Source organism: Pristiophorus japonicus, chromosome 10 (assembly GCF_044704955.1).
Source record: "Pristiophorus japonicus isolate sPriJap1 chromosome 10, sPriJap1.hap1, whole genome shotgun sequence".
Classification (NCBI taxonomy): Eukaryota; Metazoa; Chordata; class Chondrichthyes; family Pristiophoridae; genus Pristiophorus; species Pristiophorus japonicus.
The window spans coordinates 26,922,767-26,942,442 of NC_091986.1; the positions used below are offsets into that span (position 1 = coordinate 26,922,767).

At 43.9% G+C, this 19,676-nt stretch overlaps 1 protein-coding gene across 4 annotated transcripts in view; it reads left to right on the plus strand.

The window, feature by feature from the left end:
- tbc1d4 (TBC1 domain family, member 4) overlaps positions 1-18,109 on the plus strand; it is a 336,885-nt gene extending 318,776 nt beyond the window's left edge. For all 4 annotated transcript variants that reach the window (XM_070891722.1, XM_070891723.1, XM_070891724.1 and 1 more), the window contains 4 exons: positions 6,337-6,496; positions 10,376-10,545; positions 14,920-15,096; positions 16,791-18,109. In XM_070891722.1, the coding sequence (XP_070747823.1) occupies positions 6,337-6,496; positions 10,376-10,545; positions 14,920-15,096; positions 16,791-17,066 (783 nt within the window). In that variant the 3' untranslated portion in view covers positions 17,067-18,109. The remainder of the gene's footprint in view (positions 1-6,336; positions 6,497-10,375; positions 10,546-14,919; positions 15,097-16,790) is intronic.
- The last annotated feature ends 1,567 nt before the right edge of the window (positions 18,110-19,676 follow it).

Below are 19,676 nucleotides of genomic sequence, written 5' to 3' on the forward strand. Positions count from 1 at the left end.
CTGTAATTCCCATATTGGACTGTTCAGTTACCTAAGAACTCACTTTTAGAGTGGAAGCAAATCTTCCTCGATTTCGTGGGGCTGCCTATGATCACCCTCTGCAATGCTCCATGACTAAAGCCACTTCTCCACAATTTGGCAATTTTCGGTACACAAACGTTTGCTTTACTAATGTTAGTAAACATTATAATTCTGCCGCACCAAATAGATGAACATTCTGCATAATGCTGTCGAGCATCTTGCCCACTGTGAATGTTAAACTTAACAGGTCGATAATTTCTTGGCCCTTATTTCACTCCCTTTTTTGGATATCAATATAACATTGGGTTTCCCTCCAATACTCAGGTACAGCTCCAGTCTATTACATGTCACTTGCTAAGCAAAGTATTTCACCTCCCACAGAAACCTGTCATTGTGGGTTTCTGCTCATATGCTGAACCATTCCAGCAAAGGATAGGATAGTACAAAGGTAAGATGCATGCTGTAATGGTATAGGCCAGAATTTTACCGGCGCCGAGAGAATGGGATCGGAGGCGGGTCAGCTGTGATTGACATGATTGACATCGGGTCGGGACCCCACTGTCAACCCACCTCCACGCTAGTCTCATAGGCGTCAGGTCTGTCAGCGCTGATCAGACCCGACACCAAGCGGCTGGGGAGGCAATTTAGATTATTCTGAGCTTGTTAGTAGACACTTAAAAACTATTTTCAGCTCACCTTTAGATTTTAAGAGTTCGCCAATGGCTTCCCCGCTGCTCAGGGATCACATCAGGTAAGGAAGTTGAGTGTTGTGTCATCATTGAATGATTTTTTAACTTTGACAGCTGAAAATGGTCTATAAAAGCTCCTATTTCATAGGTGTTCACATTCCAAGGTTAGAAGCTGATGCTTACTGCATTTGGAAGAGATATTGAGCTTTATACGGCTGACAGGTGTTTGGAGCAAACTCTCCATCCAGTGTCACCTCCTTGGAACAGCCTCTCTCACCATTGACAGGGTGCTTCTGTCATCTGAACCTCACCTGCCATCTATTCCATCAGCATCGGTGTCTTGAAAAAATCTCACCTTTGTCTTCAGAATCCCACTACGATCATCCCCAACACCAGCAGCACCGGGCACACCAGCAGCACCAACAACTCCACCAACCTTCTCCGCAATCAACTGGTGCTGCACAGGACACAGGGCATCAGCACCCAACCACATTGCTGCCCGGGAGGCCAGAGATGGCCTCACTATGGACAGATTTACTTCACTTGATGCTGTACACCGTGGCTGCCACATGATGCACAAGGTTGGCACCAGCACCATAAAGCATCCCTACAGTGCCCAAGCCATTCCTTTCACATTCATCACCATTGTGGGGGGTACCCTTATGTCTCACCATTCTGTACAACTCACTAAACCACTTCCAAAGGTGCATACACATCTATTCAAGAAGGCAAAGTATTGAAAATAAAGATTTCAATATTTGACAGCACATGAACAGAAACTTTGGATAAAACATCAAAGTTGCTACCCGTGTGTGTTGTTAGTTGGTATGTTTGAATTAGGATGAGAATGAGTGTGAGGAATGGCTAGTGAGATGGGGATGTGATAATGTAGATAGAAAGAGAGGAATGGGTGGAGGTGCAAGGTACGCTGATGTGAGAAAGGATGTGCAGGAATAGAGTAGGGAGGGCAGAGTGATGGGGATGTAATGAGTGGCACGCAGGATGAGGTTGAGTGTGGCTTTGCAGTAATATTTTGTGATCTACTGAGATCATTGAAAGGTTTGTGCCACTGCAGCCAGGTCCTCCTGACCACATCCCTGCTTGTGCCCTCCTGTGCAGTGTGCAACCAGGCTGCTATGGTCTCATGGGGAAGTCTCTTCCGCCCATTGGAAGGGAAGAGAACCTCCCTGCATGCTGTGACTCCCTCCATAAGCATATGGTGGGAGTCATGGGAGAGCCTGGGTGCAGCCATGCACTTTTGTGCAGCGCTCGGCAGTGTTTGCAACACCTCAATGCTGTAAAACACAGACAGCATGACTGTCAAAAGTAAATTTGGACATGGTCCCTTTAAGGAAACCGGCTAATGACACGTCATCAAATGATGTAATTAGACCCACTTCCTTTTAATTGGCTGGGAACCTTGCTGGGTGGGCTTAACAACCAATCATCATAAAATCACTTCAACAGCATGGGATGGAGCAGGCAGCGGGCTTGGACCAATACTGACCCCGGTTGCCCTAGACTAACCTCGGTAGGCGAAATCGTGACCAAAAAGTTTACAGCAAAGACACAGGGCTTTCGGCCCAATTGGTCGGTGTTGGTGTTCACGCTCCACACAAGTCTTTTTCCACTCTCTTCATCTGACCCTACCCGCAAATCCTTCTATTCCTTTCTCCCTCATGCTTATCTAGCTTCCCCTTGTATGCTGATGTGCTAACACTGGTTGTCCCTACAACTGATTCTTTTTACCACCATTTGCTTCTTTCCTCTTCTATTTATTAACCGCCGTTGTGCATTAAGTCTGAAATCCTACAGAAATGAATGGAACCACACTGGAGTGTGTTTAGGTAGCCTCCGGAAGCCACATCACCAAAGTGACTTAGGATGTGAGAAGACACCCAAAATGGCAGATCTTTCTTGGTGGGGACATTAATGGCAACTTCAAACTATAGGTGTATATGTGGCTCAATGTTTTTACTTGAACAATATAGGTGGGGTGTGCAGTACTTTATGTTGTAGAATTATAAAATTTTGTGTCTTCACTATTTATTGTACTTGTACTGGGCAAAAAATAAATTCAGCACTGTACTTTTGAATAATTTCAGCTGCACTGTGGGATCCTTTGGATTGAGAATAATTCTGTTTAAAGCTGCAATAGTTAATGCCAATTGTAATAGAGCATAATGGTTTCTTCGGTGTTCGGAGTCTGACTTAAGACGAGATTTCAAAGACGGCAGGCACTAAAAAAAAGGGTAAAAATTCAGGCAAATTTTAATGTAGGAGGTGTTCCATTTATACCCATTTAATTCAAAAGAACTCAACGGATCCTTTTATATTCAAACTTTTCTGATTTTGAATGAAAAAATTGACTTTCAGGCATCAGAATAATGATTTTTCTTTTAATCCATATGGTAAGATTAGAAACATTATACCAGAGGTGTTAATTTGTTCTGACCTATCATAAATCATTTGTTTAAAAACAAAGAATGGAAGGTTCAAGGGGCCTGGCAGAACACCCTCAGGACTTCACAGTCACCTCCTGCTTTAGAACAATTTTTATTGTGGCCAAGGGAAGGTTTACATTTTAAATTATGATGTATGGTTGGATTTCTCTTCAAATATCTAACCAGCTGGAAAACCCTCAAAGAAATGACTATTTTTTTTTCTAATTTGAAAGCACCAACCCTAACCATAACCTTGGGTATTAATCTGAAGACGAGAGTTTATCTGCCCTGTGTTTGTCCGACCTCTGTCTCATATCTCATTTATGTTCAATGCCACAGATAGAATGTATTGAAGGGGGATAAAAACAAGAGGACAGGGCCGCACAGATTATGCCCAGTGGGCCCGCCCTCTCTTTTTGGCCATTTTCATCATCATAGGTGGTCCCTCGAATGAGGATGACTTGCTTCCACACCAAAAGGAATGAGTTCGTCGATGTTTCAACAGAGGACCCGATATTCCAGTCCTGAACTCCGTGGGTGGAAGATGCCTGTGCGTGGATTTTTTTAACGTGTGGTGACCGTTGCACACCAGCCACCACACGGGTGGCCGTTTTAACATCAGAGGGAATATATGTGAATTTGACAAAACAACATTTGTCCGTGCATGACTTATGAGTCATTACAATGCTGTGAATTCTGCCACATGCACTCTTCGCATAGTCTTTCACTGTACACGTGATTAAACCCATAAAGATGGTAACAATTAATAGAACTCGGGACCAGATAAGGGGGAGTACAATAGCATTCATTGCAAAAGTCCTCCGGTCTGTCATGATGTACGATTGAAAGGATCAGTGTCCTGAGAAAGGACTTCTGCCAGGGGTCACAGTCTAAGGATAAGGGGTAAGCCATTTAGGACCGAGATGAGGAGAAACTTCTTCACTCAGAGAATTGTGAACCTGTGGAATTCTCTACCACAGAAAGTTGTTGAGGCCAGTTCTTTAGATATATTCAAAAGAGAGTTAGATGTGGCCCTTACGGCTAAAGGGATCAAGGGGTATGGAGAGAAAGCAGGAAAGGGGTACTGAGGTGAATGATCAGCCATGATCATATTGAATGGCGGTGCAGGCTCGAAGGGCCAAATGGCCTATTCCTGCACCTATTTTCTATGTTTCGATATTTCTATGTGGTACTATGAAATTTCACAGTGAACGCATGTTTGTGTGTGTGCGCGTGTGTGGAAGGTTCAAGGGGTTTGCATTTATTTCGTCATTTTTAACAATAAAATGTCCTAGGTGTAGTAAGGCAAGCATTACAGTGAATGATCCTAACTATGATTCTAATCTCTTGACGGTCTCTATTATATTAATACTCCATTATATTAATATTACGATAGTCCCCTGAACTTTGCTCCTCCTAAACCTCACGTGCACTGTTTTACAGGCTCTTTCCTCCTCTGTACATCATCACCATGCTGAAATCAAGGCTCATCATTCACTCTCAGCACGTCGATATTGTGGAAGTCCCTGGCCCTCTCAGCCTCCCGTTCTTCCCACAATCTTCAGGCTTTCCAAACTGAAACTTGACACTCTCGAAGCACCAATCCCTGAGTTACTTTATTTTCTCTTCTACACTTTACAACCATTTAAACTTATGACCTATATTAGATGTTCTGTTTCCTGAAAAAAAAACTTTTAAATTCAAAGGCATTTTAAATAACTTTTTTTAACAAAAGAAATTGATTCACTAGCATAATGATCCTAACCCTAAATCCATATATATCATATCCTGCACCATGGGTTTTCACTCATCACATCCGGTTACCGTTTGTTTCCTCTCCTCGCCAATTTGATCCCCTCCCTCCTGAAGTTGTTTACATGTTCCTGGCGTACAGTTGCCATTGGCACAGGTTCATCTCCAGTACTCCACCAGACTGGCCGATCTTCCTGTTTGGAGCCTTGGGGGGACAAATTCAGTCACGCCTCTGTTGTGGCGTTGTCCTGGGCGGAGTGGTAAATTTTGCACCAGCAAATGGGTTGCGTCTGCCGCCACAACATTCAGCAGCCGGGCCCGGAATTTGGAAACGGAGGCGTTGCACACCTCATTCAGGGCATTAGGCCGGCTGAGCAAGTGAAAATCCCGAGCTAAACAGCCAGCCTCGGAGCAAGCTAAGAGAGGCCCAGAGGGGGAGGTGGGGGGGGGAAACCTGAAAAAAACCCACCAAAAACATTACGTCACCACAACATAAATCGCAAAAAAAAACCCAATCACACTTACCTCAGATCGACATTAGTTACCTCACTGCAGCCGCTACAGCTTGGAACGCCAGCTGTCACGGGCGGTCCCAAGTAGGGCGCTCTACGGAGCGCTAAGGGTTGGACACCCGCCAAAAATCGAGCCGGTGTCGCACCCAGGCGCGTTGCGCACTGGCTCGCCACTTCCGTGCGGTACTGCTCCACGACCCCTTCGAAACCGGCACCAAATGTCCTGGTAGGGCGCTGGGAGCTGGCCTCCCACCATGCTTACCACCGCCATTGCCGCCCCCTCCGGGGCGCGAACAGGGGCGGCAGAAGACCGAAAATCCAGCCCTGATCTTTGAGTGTCGGAAGGCTATTCTCCTGGGTTGGGGGGGTGGGGGGAATGAGGCCAGAACCAAGCCCAATACTGCTCTTGTGCACTTCCAGCAAAGATCCCTGGATAGTGTTTCGCCATGGGAATCTCCGTTGGTTTTCCGTTCGCTGACCCAGGGAGCACTGAGGCCAAGTTGAAATCCGCTAACTCTCTCAGCCTTTGGGAGAGCCGCAATCTTGTACCCATAACAAAAACATAACCTGCAAGCGGACGCAACAGTGAAAATGTATGGAATACATTTTAGAGAGTGATCAGTGCGATTTTTAATCCACTGGTTCATGTTAGTGTAAAGATTTCAGCTGTTCTCATCTCTTTGGCGGTTTACCGGTAATATTCTAAAAGTCTATATTTGAAAATTACATGTCATATATAAATATAGGGTAAGCTTACACAGATACCAGCCAGGAGGTATTTTAGTTGACATTATGTGTGTGTGTGTGTGGGTGTGTGCTTAGATCGGTGAGCTCGTGAATCCACTCAGCACAGAATAGCAGGAAGATGTATGTGCTGCCTGCTGAAAACATACTGAAAACACTTTGTCCTTTGGGCAGATTCAGATGTACCAGCTGTCAAGACTTCTGCACGACTACCACCGGGATCTGTACAACCACCTGGAGGACAATGAGGTCAGCCCTAGCCTCTACGCAGCCCCGTGGTTCCTCACCTTCTTCGCCTCCCAGTTCCCCTTGGGATTCGTCGCCAGGGTCTTTGGTAAGTGATGGTCGTCATGTTCAGAATTTCACAGCTGACATAGAACAAGCATTTTCTGCCAACTGGGAGTTTGGGTGATGTTTTCCTTGAACACAAGCTGGCTTGGATCAAGAAAAGACTATTTTGGCCCATCGAGCTCATTCTTCCAGAGACCATGGGCCCGAACTTGGTCAAAGCCAAGTGTCGCCCAAAGGACCATCGCTGGCCGCTGAGAGACCGGGCAGTACTTTGCAAGGAAGATCCCTCAAAGAGATGGCAGTACCAACCGGTGGCAAAATAACGGCTTATGCTGTCATTCTGGGCGGCAGCGGGCGGGAGCTCTCAATCTCGGCGGCAAATGCGGATCATCGCCAAAGTGCCGCCGAGGATTGAGTCAGGCCCAGGGAGGGAGGAACACTGAAAAATGAAAATTTTCACAAAACAAAAACCACCACAACACCTTCAGGGGACCCCGTACAGGTAAAACGCTGGAAAAAAAAAATTAAAACATGTTCACTAACCTTTTTTTGCAGGTCTTCTTACTTACCGTCGGGGTTGGACCTGCCTCCACGCAGCAGTCCTTCCCCCTGCTGCTGCCGACTCCCGCCTGCACCAATATGGCAGCTCGGTAGGCAGGAGGTCACGTACGTGACTTGGCCGCCAGTGGCCGTCAGCGGGCGGTTCCCGGTGGTACTCCTCTCCCCCCCGGCAGCAGACCAAGAGGAATCTGTGACCGAGCGGAGAGCGGGCGGAAAAACTTTGTGGCAGTGGGCGGTAAGGCCCCCAGTTTCGGGCCCCATCTCTCTTAGCATGGACTCCACTTCACCTGCTTAATCTCCTGAGGGAAAATTCTGTATAAATGCCTTCGTTCCTAAAGTTCATCAAGCAAAACCTCGGCATTGTTGCCCTACCCCACCGAGCTGAATCGCATAGAAAACGTAGTCCTTCCTCCTTCCCATTCCTTGGTCTCCTGTAGCATAGGAACAGTCATATCCTGTGGAAAGTTTCATCAACTCAGTTTATAACTATCCCACTTGCAACTGCGCAGAATGTGTATCTGAACCCTGAGTACAACACAGCCGAGAGATACCACGATGAAAAATGGTTAAACATACAAATGGTGAAACTTCGCCCCTTTTCCATTCTACAGTTTTCCCATACTTTAAACCACTCCAGGATAGATGATTAGGAGCTGCTTACATGCTTCCACCAGTCAATTTGCCATGATGTGATAGCCAATTACAGCACTGATCGTCTTACCTGTGACATGTTTATTATTTTGTTCAATGACCTTTTCAAAGAGAGTTGTTCTTTCCAAATGCTATTAGCCTATCTATTGGTTTTCAATACAATAAGATGAATGTACGGATTGTTGGAATTATTTATTGATCTCTTATTTAAATCAGTTATCCAGCAGCATGGACTGGAATACTTTACTTTGATCACCACAATCATAGAATGATGCAGCATAGAAGGAGGCCATTCAGCCCATCATGCCTGTGCCTAATCTTTGGGCTACCTCATAGCTGCAAATTCAATGCATTTTAACAAATCAACATAGGAGTATTTTAGATTAATTATTAACAATGTAAATACTACAAGAAAATAAATATATTTTAACATCAGTAGGTCAGAGAGGAATTAAAGTGACCCCCTCACCCACATTGGTATTGAGCAGTAAGGTGACGTAGGAACAGAATGAGGCCATTCAGCTCCTCTAGCCTGTTCCACAATTCAATGAGATCATGGCTGATCTGCAACCTAACTCCATATACTGCCTTTGGCCCATTCCCTTAATACCTTTGGTTAACAAAATATCAATTTCAGATTAAAAATTAATAATTAACCTAGCACCAATTGCCGTTTGCGGAAGTGAGTTCCAAACTTCTACCACCCTTTGCATGTACAAGGGTTTCTTAACCACTCCTGAAAGATCTGACTCTAATATTTAGACTATGCCCCCTAGTTCTAGACTCCCCAATCAGCGGGAGTAGTGTTTCTCTATGTACCCTATCAGTTCCCTTTAATATCTTGAATACTTCAATCAGACCACTGCTTAATCTTCTAAATTCCAGGGAATACAAACATAGTTTGTGTAATCTCTCCTCGTAATTTAACCCTTGGAGTCCAGGTATCATTCTGGTAAATCTGTGCTGCACTCCCTCAAAGGCCAATATATCTTTCCTCAGGTGTGATGCCCAGAACTGCTCACGGTACTCCAGGTGTAGTCTAACCAGGGTTTTGCATAGCACGTACAGTCACTGTTCAAATTCTAGTGAGTCATCCAGTTAAAATTGAACCTAGCAATATGAGAAATCATTAAAATATATGGCATGTATTAAAATATATACCTGCCCTTCACTTCCAACTTTTCCCCCAACTACACATTTTGCAAAATAGCTAATAACATCTAGAGATACATGGAAGTTGGGTCATTTAAATATATTGGAAGTATTAAGGCATCTTTTGCAATTGGAATAGTCTCAATTGAAAGTAAAATGGGTGATTTATAATAATAATAACTTGTATTGATATAGCACCTTTAATGTAATAAAACATCCCAAGGTGCTTCACAATAGTGTTACAAGACAAAACAGATAAATTTGACACCGAGCCATAAAAGAAGAAATTAAGGCAGTTCACGGAGTTAGATTTTAAGGAGCGTCTTAAAGGAGGAAAGAGAGGTAGAGAGGTGGAGAGATTTAGGCAAGGAGTTCCAGAGCTTGGGGCCCAGGCAACTGAAGGCACGGCCACCAATGGTTGAGTGATTATAATCAGGGATGCTCAAGAGGGCAGAATTAGAGGAGCGCAGACATCTTGGGAGGTTGTGGGGCTGGAGGAGATTACAGAGATAGGGAGGGGCGAGGCCATTTCAACACAATTGCTGGGTGTTTTCTCTCAGCCTCAGCCTCTGCTATACATGACCTTGCAGCACCGAATCTTATAGTGGGAGCCTAAGAAGGAAGCTGTTCCCATTTCCTGACACTTATCTCTCTCACCTCAACAAAGGGAGGAGATAAAAAAAAATCGAAAGCACTTTATTTTCGATATCTGATTTAATTTGATACTACTCTTGAGGAATAAACGCAATGCTTAGAGCCAAGATGTACACTTAATTACAATTTTTAGTCGGTGCTTCATTGCTCATTTGCACCTGTGCCATAGAAGAGGTGCCTCTGACTTGAGGAAGGAAATCAGAACGGGATAGCAGTAACCATGGTGACAGAAGCGGTAACTCCTGCGACTGAGAGTGGCTAACGTGTGCTGTTTAGCTGTAGCTATATGGTGGGTTTCGCTGTATACAAAGAGTGCTGGAGTATGTGTACTGCCAATGAACTGTGCATGTATTTATGATAAACTCAAGAGACCCCAATGCATTTTGGGAACCGTGGGAATGTGTCCTACCTCCTCTTGGCAACTGCCCAAGGTAGCAGATTACAAAGCCAGAACTCGCCATGTGGGGAATTATGAGCACAGGCCTACAAGCCAACCACTCTGTGGGGTAGTGTCAGAGAATTCTTAAGGACAGCCCCTGAGCACCGCAGTATTCTGGTTTGTAGTGCTCGAGAGTGTTGATGAATAATACTGTTAGAACCTCATCACAGCTGTGCAACATGCATTCTTTGACAGGTAGGCTGTTTTAGTAAATGGCTCCTATGGGACCTCCTTGGGGGAGCTGGCCTGTCTAGGGTCCTAAGAAGTCACAACAACATTACACAGTATTGAAGTACAGAGTATTTCAAAGACCAAACAACCTAGTACTGATTTTTTATTAAAACAACTTTTCACTTACCGATGAATAGATAAGAATTTTGACTTGGAAGTGTTTGTTCACATGAAATGTTCTGACTAACATGAAGACTGTGGGTCTGTATTCTCTTTCCTTTTCCAAAAAAACAGATATAATGTTTCTTCAAGGGACTGACGTGATATTCAAGGTGGCCCTCAGCCTGCTGAGCAGTCATGAGACCTTAATTCTGCAGTGTGACAGCTTCGAGAGCATTGTAGATTTCATAAAGTGCACCATTCCAAATCTGAGTCACACGCAAATGGAGAAAACTATTGTTCAGGTACTAACGTCATCATTTAGCACTGTAAACTTGCAGATATCATTGCCAGGATTTGCATTGTTGAGGCCTTTCTGAAGTTTTTAAGGTCAGGCACCTATAAAGGATTTCTCATAGCTACTCCAATGATAGCACAGATATTTCCATGAATGTGAACTTAATTTTTCTATTAACTTGTCTTTTGCAAGTGCCTGTCCAAAAAAAAAACTAATTAAAATGTTCTTTTTATCTTCTTCAGTTCCATTACTTGTATTTTATTTGTCATTTCAAAATTAATTACGAATCAATGATTTTCAGATTGAACCTTCGAGTCTTTTACGTTAGAAGAAATAGAATACCAAGTTTATGGAAATATAAAAATAAAGTATTTTTGCATTTTTTTTAAACAACAAACTTCAAATTGTTGTAATTTTTCCATGTGGGGTACTAGTTTTAAACTGACTGGGCTAAAAATTCATTATAGCCCTGTTCGAGGCGGTGATACCGCCTGGTCATTATCTTTAGCGCCGGGCAATGTTTACCGCCTCCAACCGCGATATTGGTTTTTAGTGTCCCAAGAGGGGAGTAGCGCTAAGGGAAGCGTTCCACATCCCTCTTAGGGTGCTAGCCCTGATTCTTGGGGCGCTATCGTGGGAACGGCGCTGAAGTTCTGGTGCTAGGAAACCGGTATCCCAGCGCCTAAAGGGGAGGTCAGCTGGACCACCTGAAAAGTTAAAGAAAATGCAAGGGAGATTAGCAACAGTGTTGAACACTTAAGAGAGAAACATTAGTACAAATAAATTTCAATTTGACCACCCAACTGCTCACCCACATAAATATCGGCCCAGCAGCTTCTTCGTAATGCCTGCTTTCCCGGTCCGAATTAGCGGCAGGCACTACAGCAGGCGAAAGCAGTCAATTTCGCGACCGCGGTGCTAAGGAGGCGTTACATACTCATTGATGTCACCAAGTGGGTGGTGCTAGAGTGCGTAGCGCTAACTCTCAGCGACGCCAGTTGACCTCCACTGAAGGTCGCAGGAGGCGCTGTCAGCACAGCGCTCAGTCAATAAGAGCTTAGCAGCCCATTAGCGCCACTCTCGGGTGCTAACGGGTGGTGCTAAGCAGCCGAATTTTTCACCCAATACCTTTCTTAATACTCAGAGCGATTTAGTGTTTTATCATCTCAGTGCCTGCCTCTGATATTGCAAAGACACTTTGGTCATAAGTATAGCCTGGCCTGTTGTGTGCTGTTCCATAAATCAGCCCATGAGATAATATAAAGCCATTAATACTCATGTATTAATCCAAGGGAGCACTAAAGCTAATGTTACTTGTAATTTACAGACTCGTGTTGAAGTATTTGACCTCAAGTTACAGAAAGTGACTAAGGTTTATGACACTGTTGATCACTTCTAAGTGATGCTGTTGGCGCAGTAGCCCTCAACAGTGGTCAGTACTTTATTCAGTATGTTTTATTGCTTGTTTATTCCATAGAAAGTGCAGCTTTAGACAGTATATTTATGTAGCACATACACCTAAGTGATCCCCCCACCCTATACATTTGTCCAACCTAATCGCTAACATCTTAAAAACACTGCTAATCATGATTCTGCACTGTTATACCACTTTTGTAAGTGGCTAGTGTTTGAGCAGGTTGTTTAACACATGCTACGTGGTGCTGATAGCCCACAGAAGGTGCTGCCTGTCAACCCAGCCCAAGGGACATGATTGCCAGTGGTACAGAATGTGTGCGAACACATCGAACTGTGATCTATTAATGAAATAATTCAACATCAATCATTGCGTGTAAAGGATGTTTCCTTTTGTTTACCCTAAGCTACCATAATGAAGAAAGTTTTTTTCTAAAGTTGAGATAACATGGCCAGGAAGCAGGAAGCATAAATGATCAGGATTTGAGTGTCCCAATATCCCAGAACTGTCATACCAACACATTCATATCCTGTATGGGGGACAGAAGCATCCTTACACATTTCAGGATTGTCCCATCCTTTCATGCATTATCTTCCTGTACAGTTGGCTCCAAAATGCTAAATAAACCCCATCTGAGATGCTTCTTCCACCTCCAATCTGCTTTCAATACATGAAACTACATTGGCTGCTTGTTCGGCAACACCTCAATTAAAAAATTCTCATCCTTGTTTTCAAATCCCTCCATGGCCTCATCCCTCCCTATCTCTGTAACCTCCTACAACCGGCACGGGCACGACGAGCCGAATAGTATGATTCTATGAATCTATGAACACTCCGAGGTCTTGGCGCCCCTCCAATTCTGAATTCTTATGCATCCCCGATTTTATCACTCCACCACTAAACCTTCAGCTGCCTAGGCCCTAAGCTTTGGAACTCCCTCCTTAAACCTCACCGCCTCTCCACCTTTCTCTCCTTTAAGACGTTCCTTAAAATCTACCTCTTTGACCAAGCTTTTGGTCACCTGTCCTAATATCTCCTTAGGAGGCTCGGTGTCAAATTTTGTTTGATAACCCTCCTGCGAAGCGCCTTGGGACGATTTACTATAGTTAAGGTGCTCTATAAATGCAGGTTGCCACAGTGTGCTTGTCATAGACCTTTATAATGGACTTTGCAGCAGCAATCACTAATCCTTACTTCACTCTCACTCTCATCTTCTTTGTCTTTTTCTCTGTCTTGCTGCAATTCTCAGCCTTTTGTTACTTCTAGTTTGTGATGCATGTATGTTTTTCCATTTCAGTTTGACCCTCTGCTTGTTACTATACCTAAGCGGGTAGGTGGGATATACATGGCTGTTATGAGTACCCTTTTATGCTCAGTGATAGGACGGACACTTTGTCAGTTAAATAAAATTTGTATATGGGCAGAAGGATCGCAGACAAATGGGTGATAGTAGTATTCATCCGCAGTCCTGTATAAGCTTTGCTGCTGCCTGTATGATAATTGACTCCCTTCCATATTACCTTTGACCCGCGTAAAACCTTTCACTATTGAACACTTGCAACACTTTCCCATCCCTCTTGCTGATCACAACTATGCAGCAAGAACCTCGGCTATGTTTCTCACCACTGAATAGAGAACTCATTCAAACAAATACTGTTCCCTGCCCGTGACTAGATTAAAATTGGAGCACATGAATACATAAAAGCACCACATAATTAAATCAGAAGACGGAGAACTTTCCTTACAGTTAACCAAACCTTCTGCTGGCTCTGATTCTGAGTGACCCGAATGGAGTCAAGAGTAAGGAATTTGAACCCCTTTCCCCATATATCCCAAACTTTGTGTGGTTCAGAATTTGTCTCAGGTTCACTTCGAACCTCAATGTATGTTTTTCGGGAGGGCACAAAAATAGATAGAGGCGAGCACTATTATTCTGAGTCCAGTCAGTCCAATCCCATACTATCCTCCTTGGCCTGGTCCTTTTCAATGCTCTACAGATCTCACACTGGATGCAGGTTGATAGAGTAGAAAGTTCGCATTGAGAAGCAATTCATTGGCCCAAAACAAGAACAGGGCATCGCGCGGTGAGCGCCGTGAATTCTATTATTTTCTCACATTTTAGGTCGTATTATTTTTGGCCTCAAATTGCTGAAAGTGCGAGTTGATAATGGCACAGCGAAGGCAACTGGGACCACCTGAATGTCGGATCCAAGGGTCTATCTCCTTAATCAATGAAATTTAAGCAGAGTAAGAAAAAGAGGGAATGACAGGGAAGGAAATAGGGTGAATTAGAGTCAACTTAGGTACAGAAAGAGAAATAAAGATTAGATTAAGAGAGAGGGAAAAAAAGACAAAGGAAAAATAAGATTAAAAGTAAAATTTAATCTTTTAAAAAGTTAAAAAGCCTCCAAGAACAATTAACTACCTGCCCGGAGTGAGACGCCACAGTTTCAATTCTTCCTTTTCTGGGCCTCCAAGGTTGAGTTTCAGGTCAGGACCATAAATCACGTCAATAGTGAGGCCCTTATGACATGAAACGCCAGCCCTAAATGTCAGCGGCGAGATTCATTCGTCTCTGTGGCGCAATTCCAGAAATTTCCTGAAACTCATCAGGTGCTAACGGCAGAGCCATGCAAATCATTCAACAATTTGTGGCGATTGGCAACACACGCATATCTCTTCTTCGCCACAAATTGCTGGGGGTTTTGTACACGAATTATGGCAGGCACTGTGAACTCTAGCAATTTCTGGGCCAATATTATTTCATTGCAGAAGATTAATCTTCAGTTTTTGATTAGTATATAGAGATAGTTTCATGATAACTTGTATATAAGTTCTGCGGACAATGCCATAATCCAATTTTGGATATAGATCAGTGTGACAAAACTAGCTTCTCTAACTGCAATTCTAAAACAGAAAATCTGTTCATCGCTGTTTTCAGTGAATCGTTTCTGGGTGTATTTGTAGGTATTTGAGATGGACATTTCCAAACAGCTCCATGCCTATGAGGTAGAATACCACGTGCTGCAAGATGAGATGGTGGAGGCTTCATCGCCCTGTGATGATGGGGATCGTCTGGAGAAACTGGAGCGAGCAAATTGTCAGCTCAAGAGACAGAATATGGAGCTGCTGGAGAAACTTCAGGTAACAATGGCTTCAACCATTGAATTGTCACTATAAAAGGACTCAATAAAATTATCTCACGGTGTGAAAGGGCCTGGTTATATTTTCTGCTGGACAGTTATCGCACTGTCTGATCTTCATATTTTTTGCCAGGTCAATTAATTTCAATCCTGTCAGGGCAGTAGCTGCTAAATATGAGGTGACCATTACTGTTTATCATTCAGCTTTTTTGTGTAGGTTCCTATTAATCTGTACTGTCAAGGTTATTTTTGTACAGATGTTTAATCTCTCAGACACGACTGCAATCTTACTCTCAGCAGGCCTAATGTCACTGGGCTGATGTTTACATATTGAAAGAAAGAAAGATAGAAAGAAAAGAAAGTGTGAATGAATGAATGAATTTGCACCTGTATAGTGCATTGTATGTCCTGAGTAATCCTTAAGGCTTCACAGTCAATGAGTTCCTTGTGAAGTGCAGTCAGTGTTTTGTTGAGAAAGGTAGCAGTCAATTTGCACATGGCTAGAGCCCATAAAAAGCAACTGAGTTCATTGACAACTTGGTCTGCTTTGATGGTGTTGGTTTGGGGATAAATGTTGTCCAGGACATGGGGAAAACTCCTCTTTTTTAAATAGTGTCACAGGATCCTTAATATTCAGAAAAAGCAGAAAGGACCTTGGTTTAATATCTCACCCAAAAGATGGCATCTCCAACAATGCAGCACTCCCTCAGTACTTCATGGAAGTGCTTAAGATAAGGAATCGGTTTTGAATGCGCATGCTTCTGATTCAGAGGGTGAGAGTGCTACCTACCAACCAAGCTAAGATCAGATTAGAAATTAATGTTTACTGCCAGTAGCAAAATCAGAAATTTGAGGGCAAAGTTTTCCAAGTCGAAACCTATGGGGACATACCTTGGCTGATTGGAAAATCGCCGATGGGCCAATATGTGCTGGCAGCGCGTGAAGACCTGAAACAGTTAGCCAATAACATGGCAAGATTTTACCACCTGACCAATGGAAAAATGGTCTATCTCAATGGTATTTCAAATTTAAAACTTAGAGTATGGTTTATACAAGTACTTTGGGCCAGGTTAAAGTGAATTCCACACACATGTATTTTCCTGGAGTTGAGGATTTGAGATTATTCCATCTTTCGGGGCTGTATTTTCTGAAAATTGCCCACCAGCAGCCCATATGGGAAAATGGCAAGCAGTGATTCTAAGCACTGCCCGGTGTGGAATTGAGCCAAGTAGGAAGGTCCCAGATTGAGCATTGATCTGTGTGGAGTTAGCAAATCACAGGTAATCCTGGGCTTGTGGGGTAAGACGGAGGGAGGTAAAATCAGACAGGTCTCCCTCTCTTGATCACGATTCCATGACCCCCTGCTATAAAACGTACGTATGTGGATGGGATCGGGCTCGGCTGTGATGCCATCCCACCCTCCATGCCAGCACTCCCGGGAAAGCCACGTGTGAAGAAGGGCAACTTAGGGAAGGGGCAGAGGGATGCCATGTCTGTGGAACTTTAGGAGAAGCCAGCAGAAAAGAGGAAGGAAATTAAAGGACAATAATAAAGGAGGTGAAGAAGTTGCTAACGCTGTACTTTGACCAGGAGTTGCATGCTCTGGTAAATGGGCAACTGCTGTGCTGCCTGCTCTGTTTGTTCTCTGTACCGGTAATAAGCCGCTAAGCACTGTCTCCTCACTTCATTCCACAGGCCACCCGCTTCAAGATACAGAACCTGGAAGCCAGCATTGAAAGCATTTTGAGCCGAGAAAATAAAATGAAGCTCCTGATCCGCACGATGGAGCAGGAAAAGCAGACGCACTTAAAGACTATAGAACACATGCGCAAATATTTGCCAGTGGACGCCCTGTCCGACGGGGAGCTTCTGCCAAGGAAGAACTCGGGCCTTTTCTCCTCAAGAAAGCCAGAAGTGATGGATGAGGAGGTGGACAGTAACAAAGTTAAAATAGGAAACAATAAGCCATGAAAAGAGGAAGAGAAAAAGCAAGGGGGAGTGCAGCAGTCGGAGCCCACTAGCCATTATGACGAGGAAAGTGCATGCTTTACTTGGCCTCTGAGCCTATGTGGCTCAGGAGAAATTGTATGAAGGCCTTTTTAATGTAACTATGGGGAATGTAGGAGGTGCGGCACCCTTTTTAAAAAAAAAACAAACAACTTTAACACTCCTTCAGCTGGGTTATTCGGTGTTTTAGTAATTTTAGCATCACAGTTGGAAACTGAAAATTTCTACTGCACAGTGACAACAGCTTCTGTTGTATTTCTTTTTGTTGTACCTCAGCAAGGGCATTGACTTGCTCGTTAAAACAAAAGAACATGGTGATGTTTCGGTGACAATTCTTCTTTTCCTGCCATATTTTAGTTACCGGGGATGAGGACAATAGTCAACTTGTTGAAAAATCATGTGGTAAATGTCGAGAGAATCAAAAATGTGATTTTTGGGGAAAAAAAATAAAAATAAAATATTTCCTCTCCAAAGAACAGTGTGTTTCTAATCTGAAACCTCTTATAACTGTGGTGAATAAAAAATTAATCAAAGCATTTCACTTCTTCACGACTGCAAACGGTTGACTGCTGTTGAAGAATGGGACAGTGCGGCATTTAACCAGCTCCTCTTTAAACACCAGTACTTGCAAAGTGCCAAATCCTACCACCTTCATGCCAGCTGATGCTGCGATGCACCAGCGAATCAGAACCTCTTCCCTATGGCTAAAGTCCAAAGAAGGACAATATAAATAAAGGAAATCAAAAAAAATTGGAACTGCCACTGTCGTTTCTTCCAACCAATGAGTTCCACAGTGTTTAATTCTCCACTGTGTGCGCGTTTGTTATAAATATAACCAAATCATATAAAGTGATGTCTGTATACTATGTAATGGTGCAGGTTCTGTAAGACAAAGCCTATTTTCTCCTTAATGCTGTCTGATGGTGTTTGAAACATCCTCCAACAGGCCAACTCAAAGAAATTCAAATAAAAGAAGAGAATAACTTCAAACCGCTGGTTGCAGTGAACTACAATGTATGGAGTTGTCCTTATTTTTCAGACTGGTATACACCAAAAACAGGCTGCATTTTAATACCAATTGTGTGGCCACGGTCTAACTTTTTGTTTTATTCCTTCGCCAGCAAGGCCAGCATTTATTGCCCATCCCTATTTGTGCTTGAGAAGGTGGTGGTGAGCCACCTTCTTGAATAAGTGGCTTACTTGGCCATTTCAGAGGGCAGTTAAGATTCAACCACGTTTCTGTGGGTCTGGAGTCACATATAGGCCAGACCAGGTAAAGTCGGCAGATGGGTTTTTACAACAATCCAGTAGTTTCATAGGGCTAAAGTTTCAGGCGCCCGCTAGAACGGCGCACATCGGAGAGGCCCGCCTAATTTATAGAATAAAAATTGCTCCGAATACTTACCTCGCGATTCTCAGATAGCTGGGGACGGAGCTACAGCCCTGCGCCAAAAACAGTGCCGGCAGCTGTGCGCGTGCGCAGTAGCTCCTGGCCCTCCCAGCGCGTCCTGTCTCCGGGGCGACCGACCCTATCCCAGGCCGAAGGGACGTCGCCCCTATCCCGGGCCGAGTGGCCTGCGCATCTTACCTGGCGGTGGGCCCACCCCCACCGGCCTCTCGCTGTGTGCGGGCCCCGCCCGAAGAATCGGCGGCAGCATCTGGCACTGTCGTCTTCTTCTCCCCCCCCCCCCCGATTATCTTCTCTCCCCCCACCCCCATTTTCTTCTCCGCTCCCCCCTCCATCATCTCTCCCCCTCATCATCTTTTCCTCCCCCCCATCTTCTTCTCCCCTCCCCCCATCTTCTTCTCCCCCATCTTCTCCCCTGCCCCCCCATCACCTTTTCCCCCCTCCCCCCCCGCCATCATTTTGTCCTCCCCATCTTCTCTCCCCCCCCCCCCCCCCCAGCTCTTCACTTCCCCTGCCCCCCCTCTCCTCCCTGGTGCTGCAGTAGGTGAGTAGAAATAATTTTTTATTTATTGAGTGATTTTTTTTATTTTTTTGGATTGATTTATTGTTTTATTTATTGATTTATTTATTGATTTATTTATCATTTATTATTGATGATGGCTCTTTATTTGTAAAAGTAGTGTTTAATGTTTGTAAACCCCCCCCTCCTAATCTCTCGTTCCCTGCGCCTAATTGTAGGCAAGGTTTTTCTGAGTGTACAAAAATCTACACTTACTCCATTCTAAGTTAGTTTGGAATATGCTTTCACTGCCTAAACTTGCAAAACAGGCGTAAGTGGCCGGACACGCCCAAAAAAAATCTGTTCTAAAATGAAACTATTCTGACTGACTAGAACTGGAGCAAACTAAATGCCAAGAATTGTAATTTCTAAGATACTCCATTCTAAACTAGTTGCTCAAAAAAAATAGGAGCAACTCAGGCCGAAACTTGAGAGCCCATAGTCATGATTTTTTTGTTATTCCAGATTTATTTAATTAATTGAATTTCAGTTCCCCAGCTGCTGTGGTGGGACTTAAACTCACATCTCCTGATCATTAGTCCAGCCCTCTGGATCTAGCAACATAACCACTATGCTACTGAGTAAACTGGTATGAAGAGCATTACAG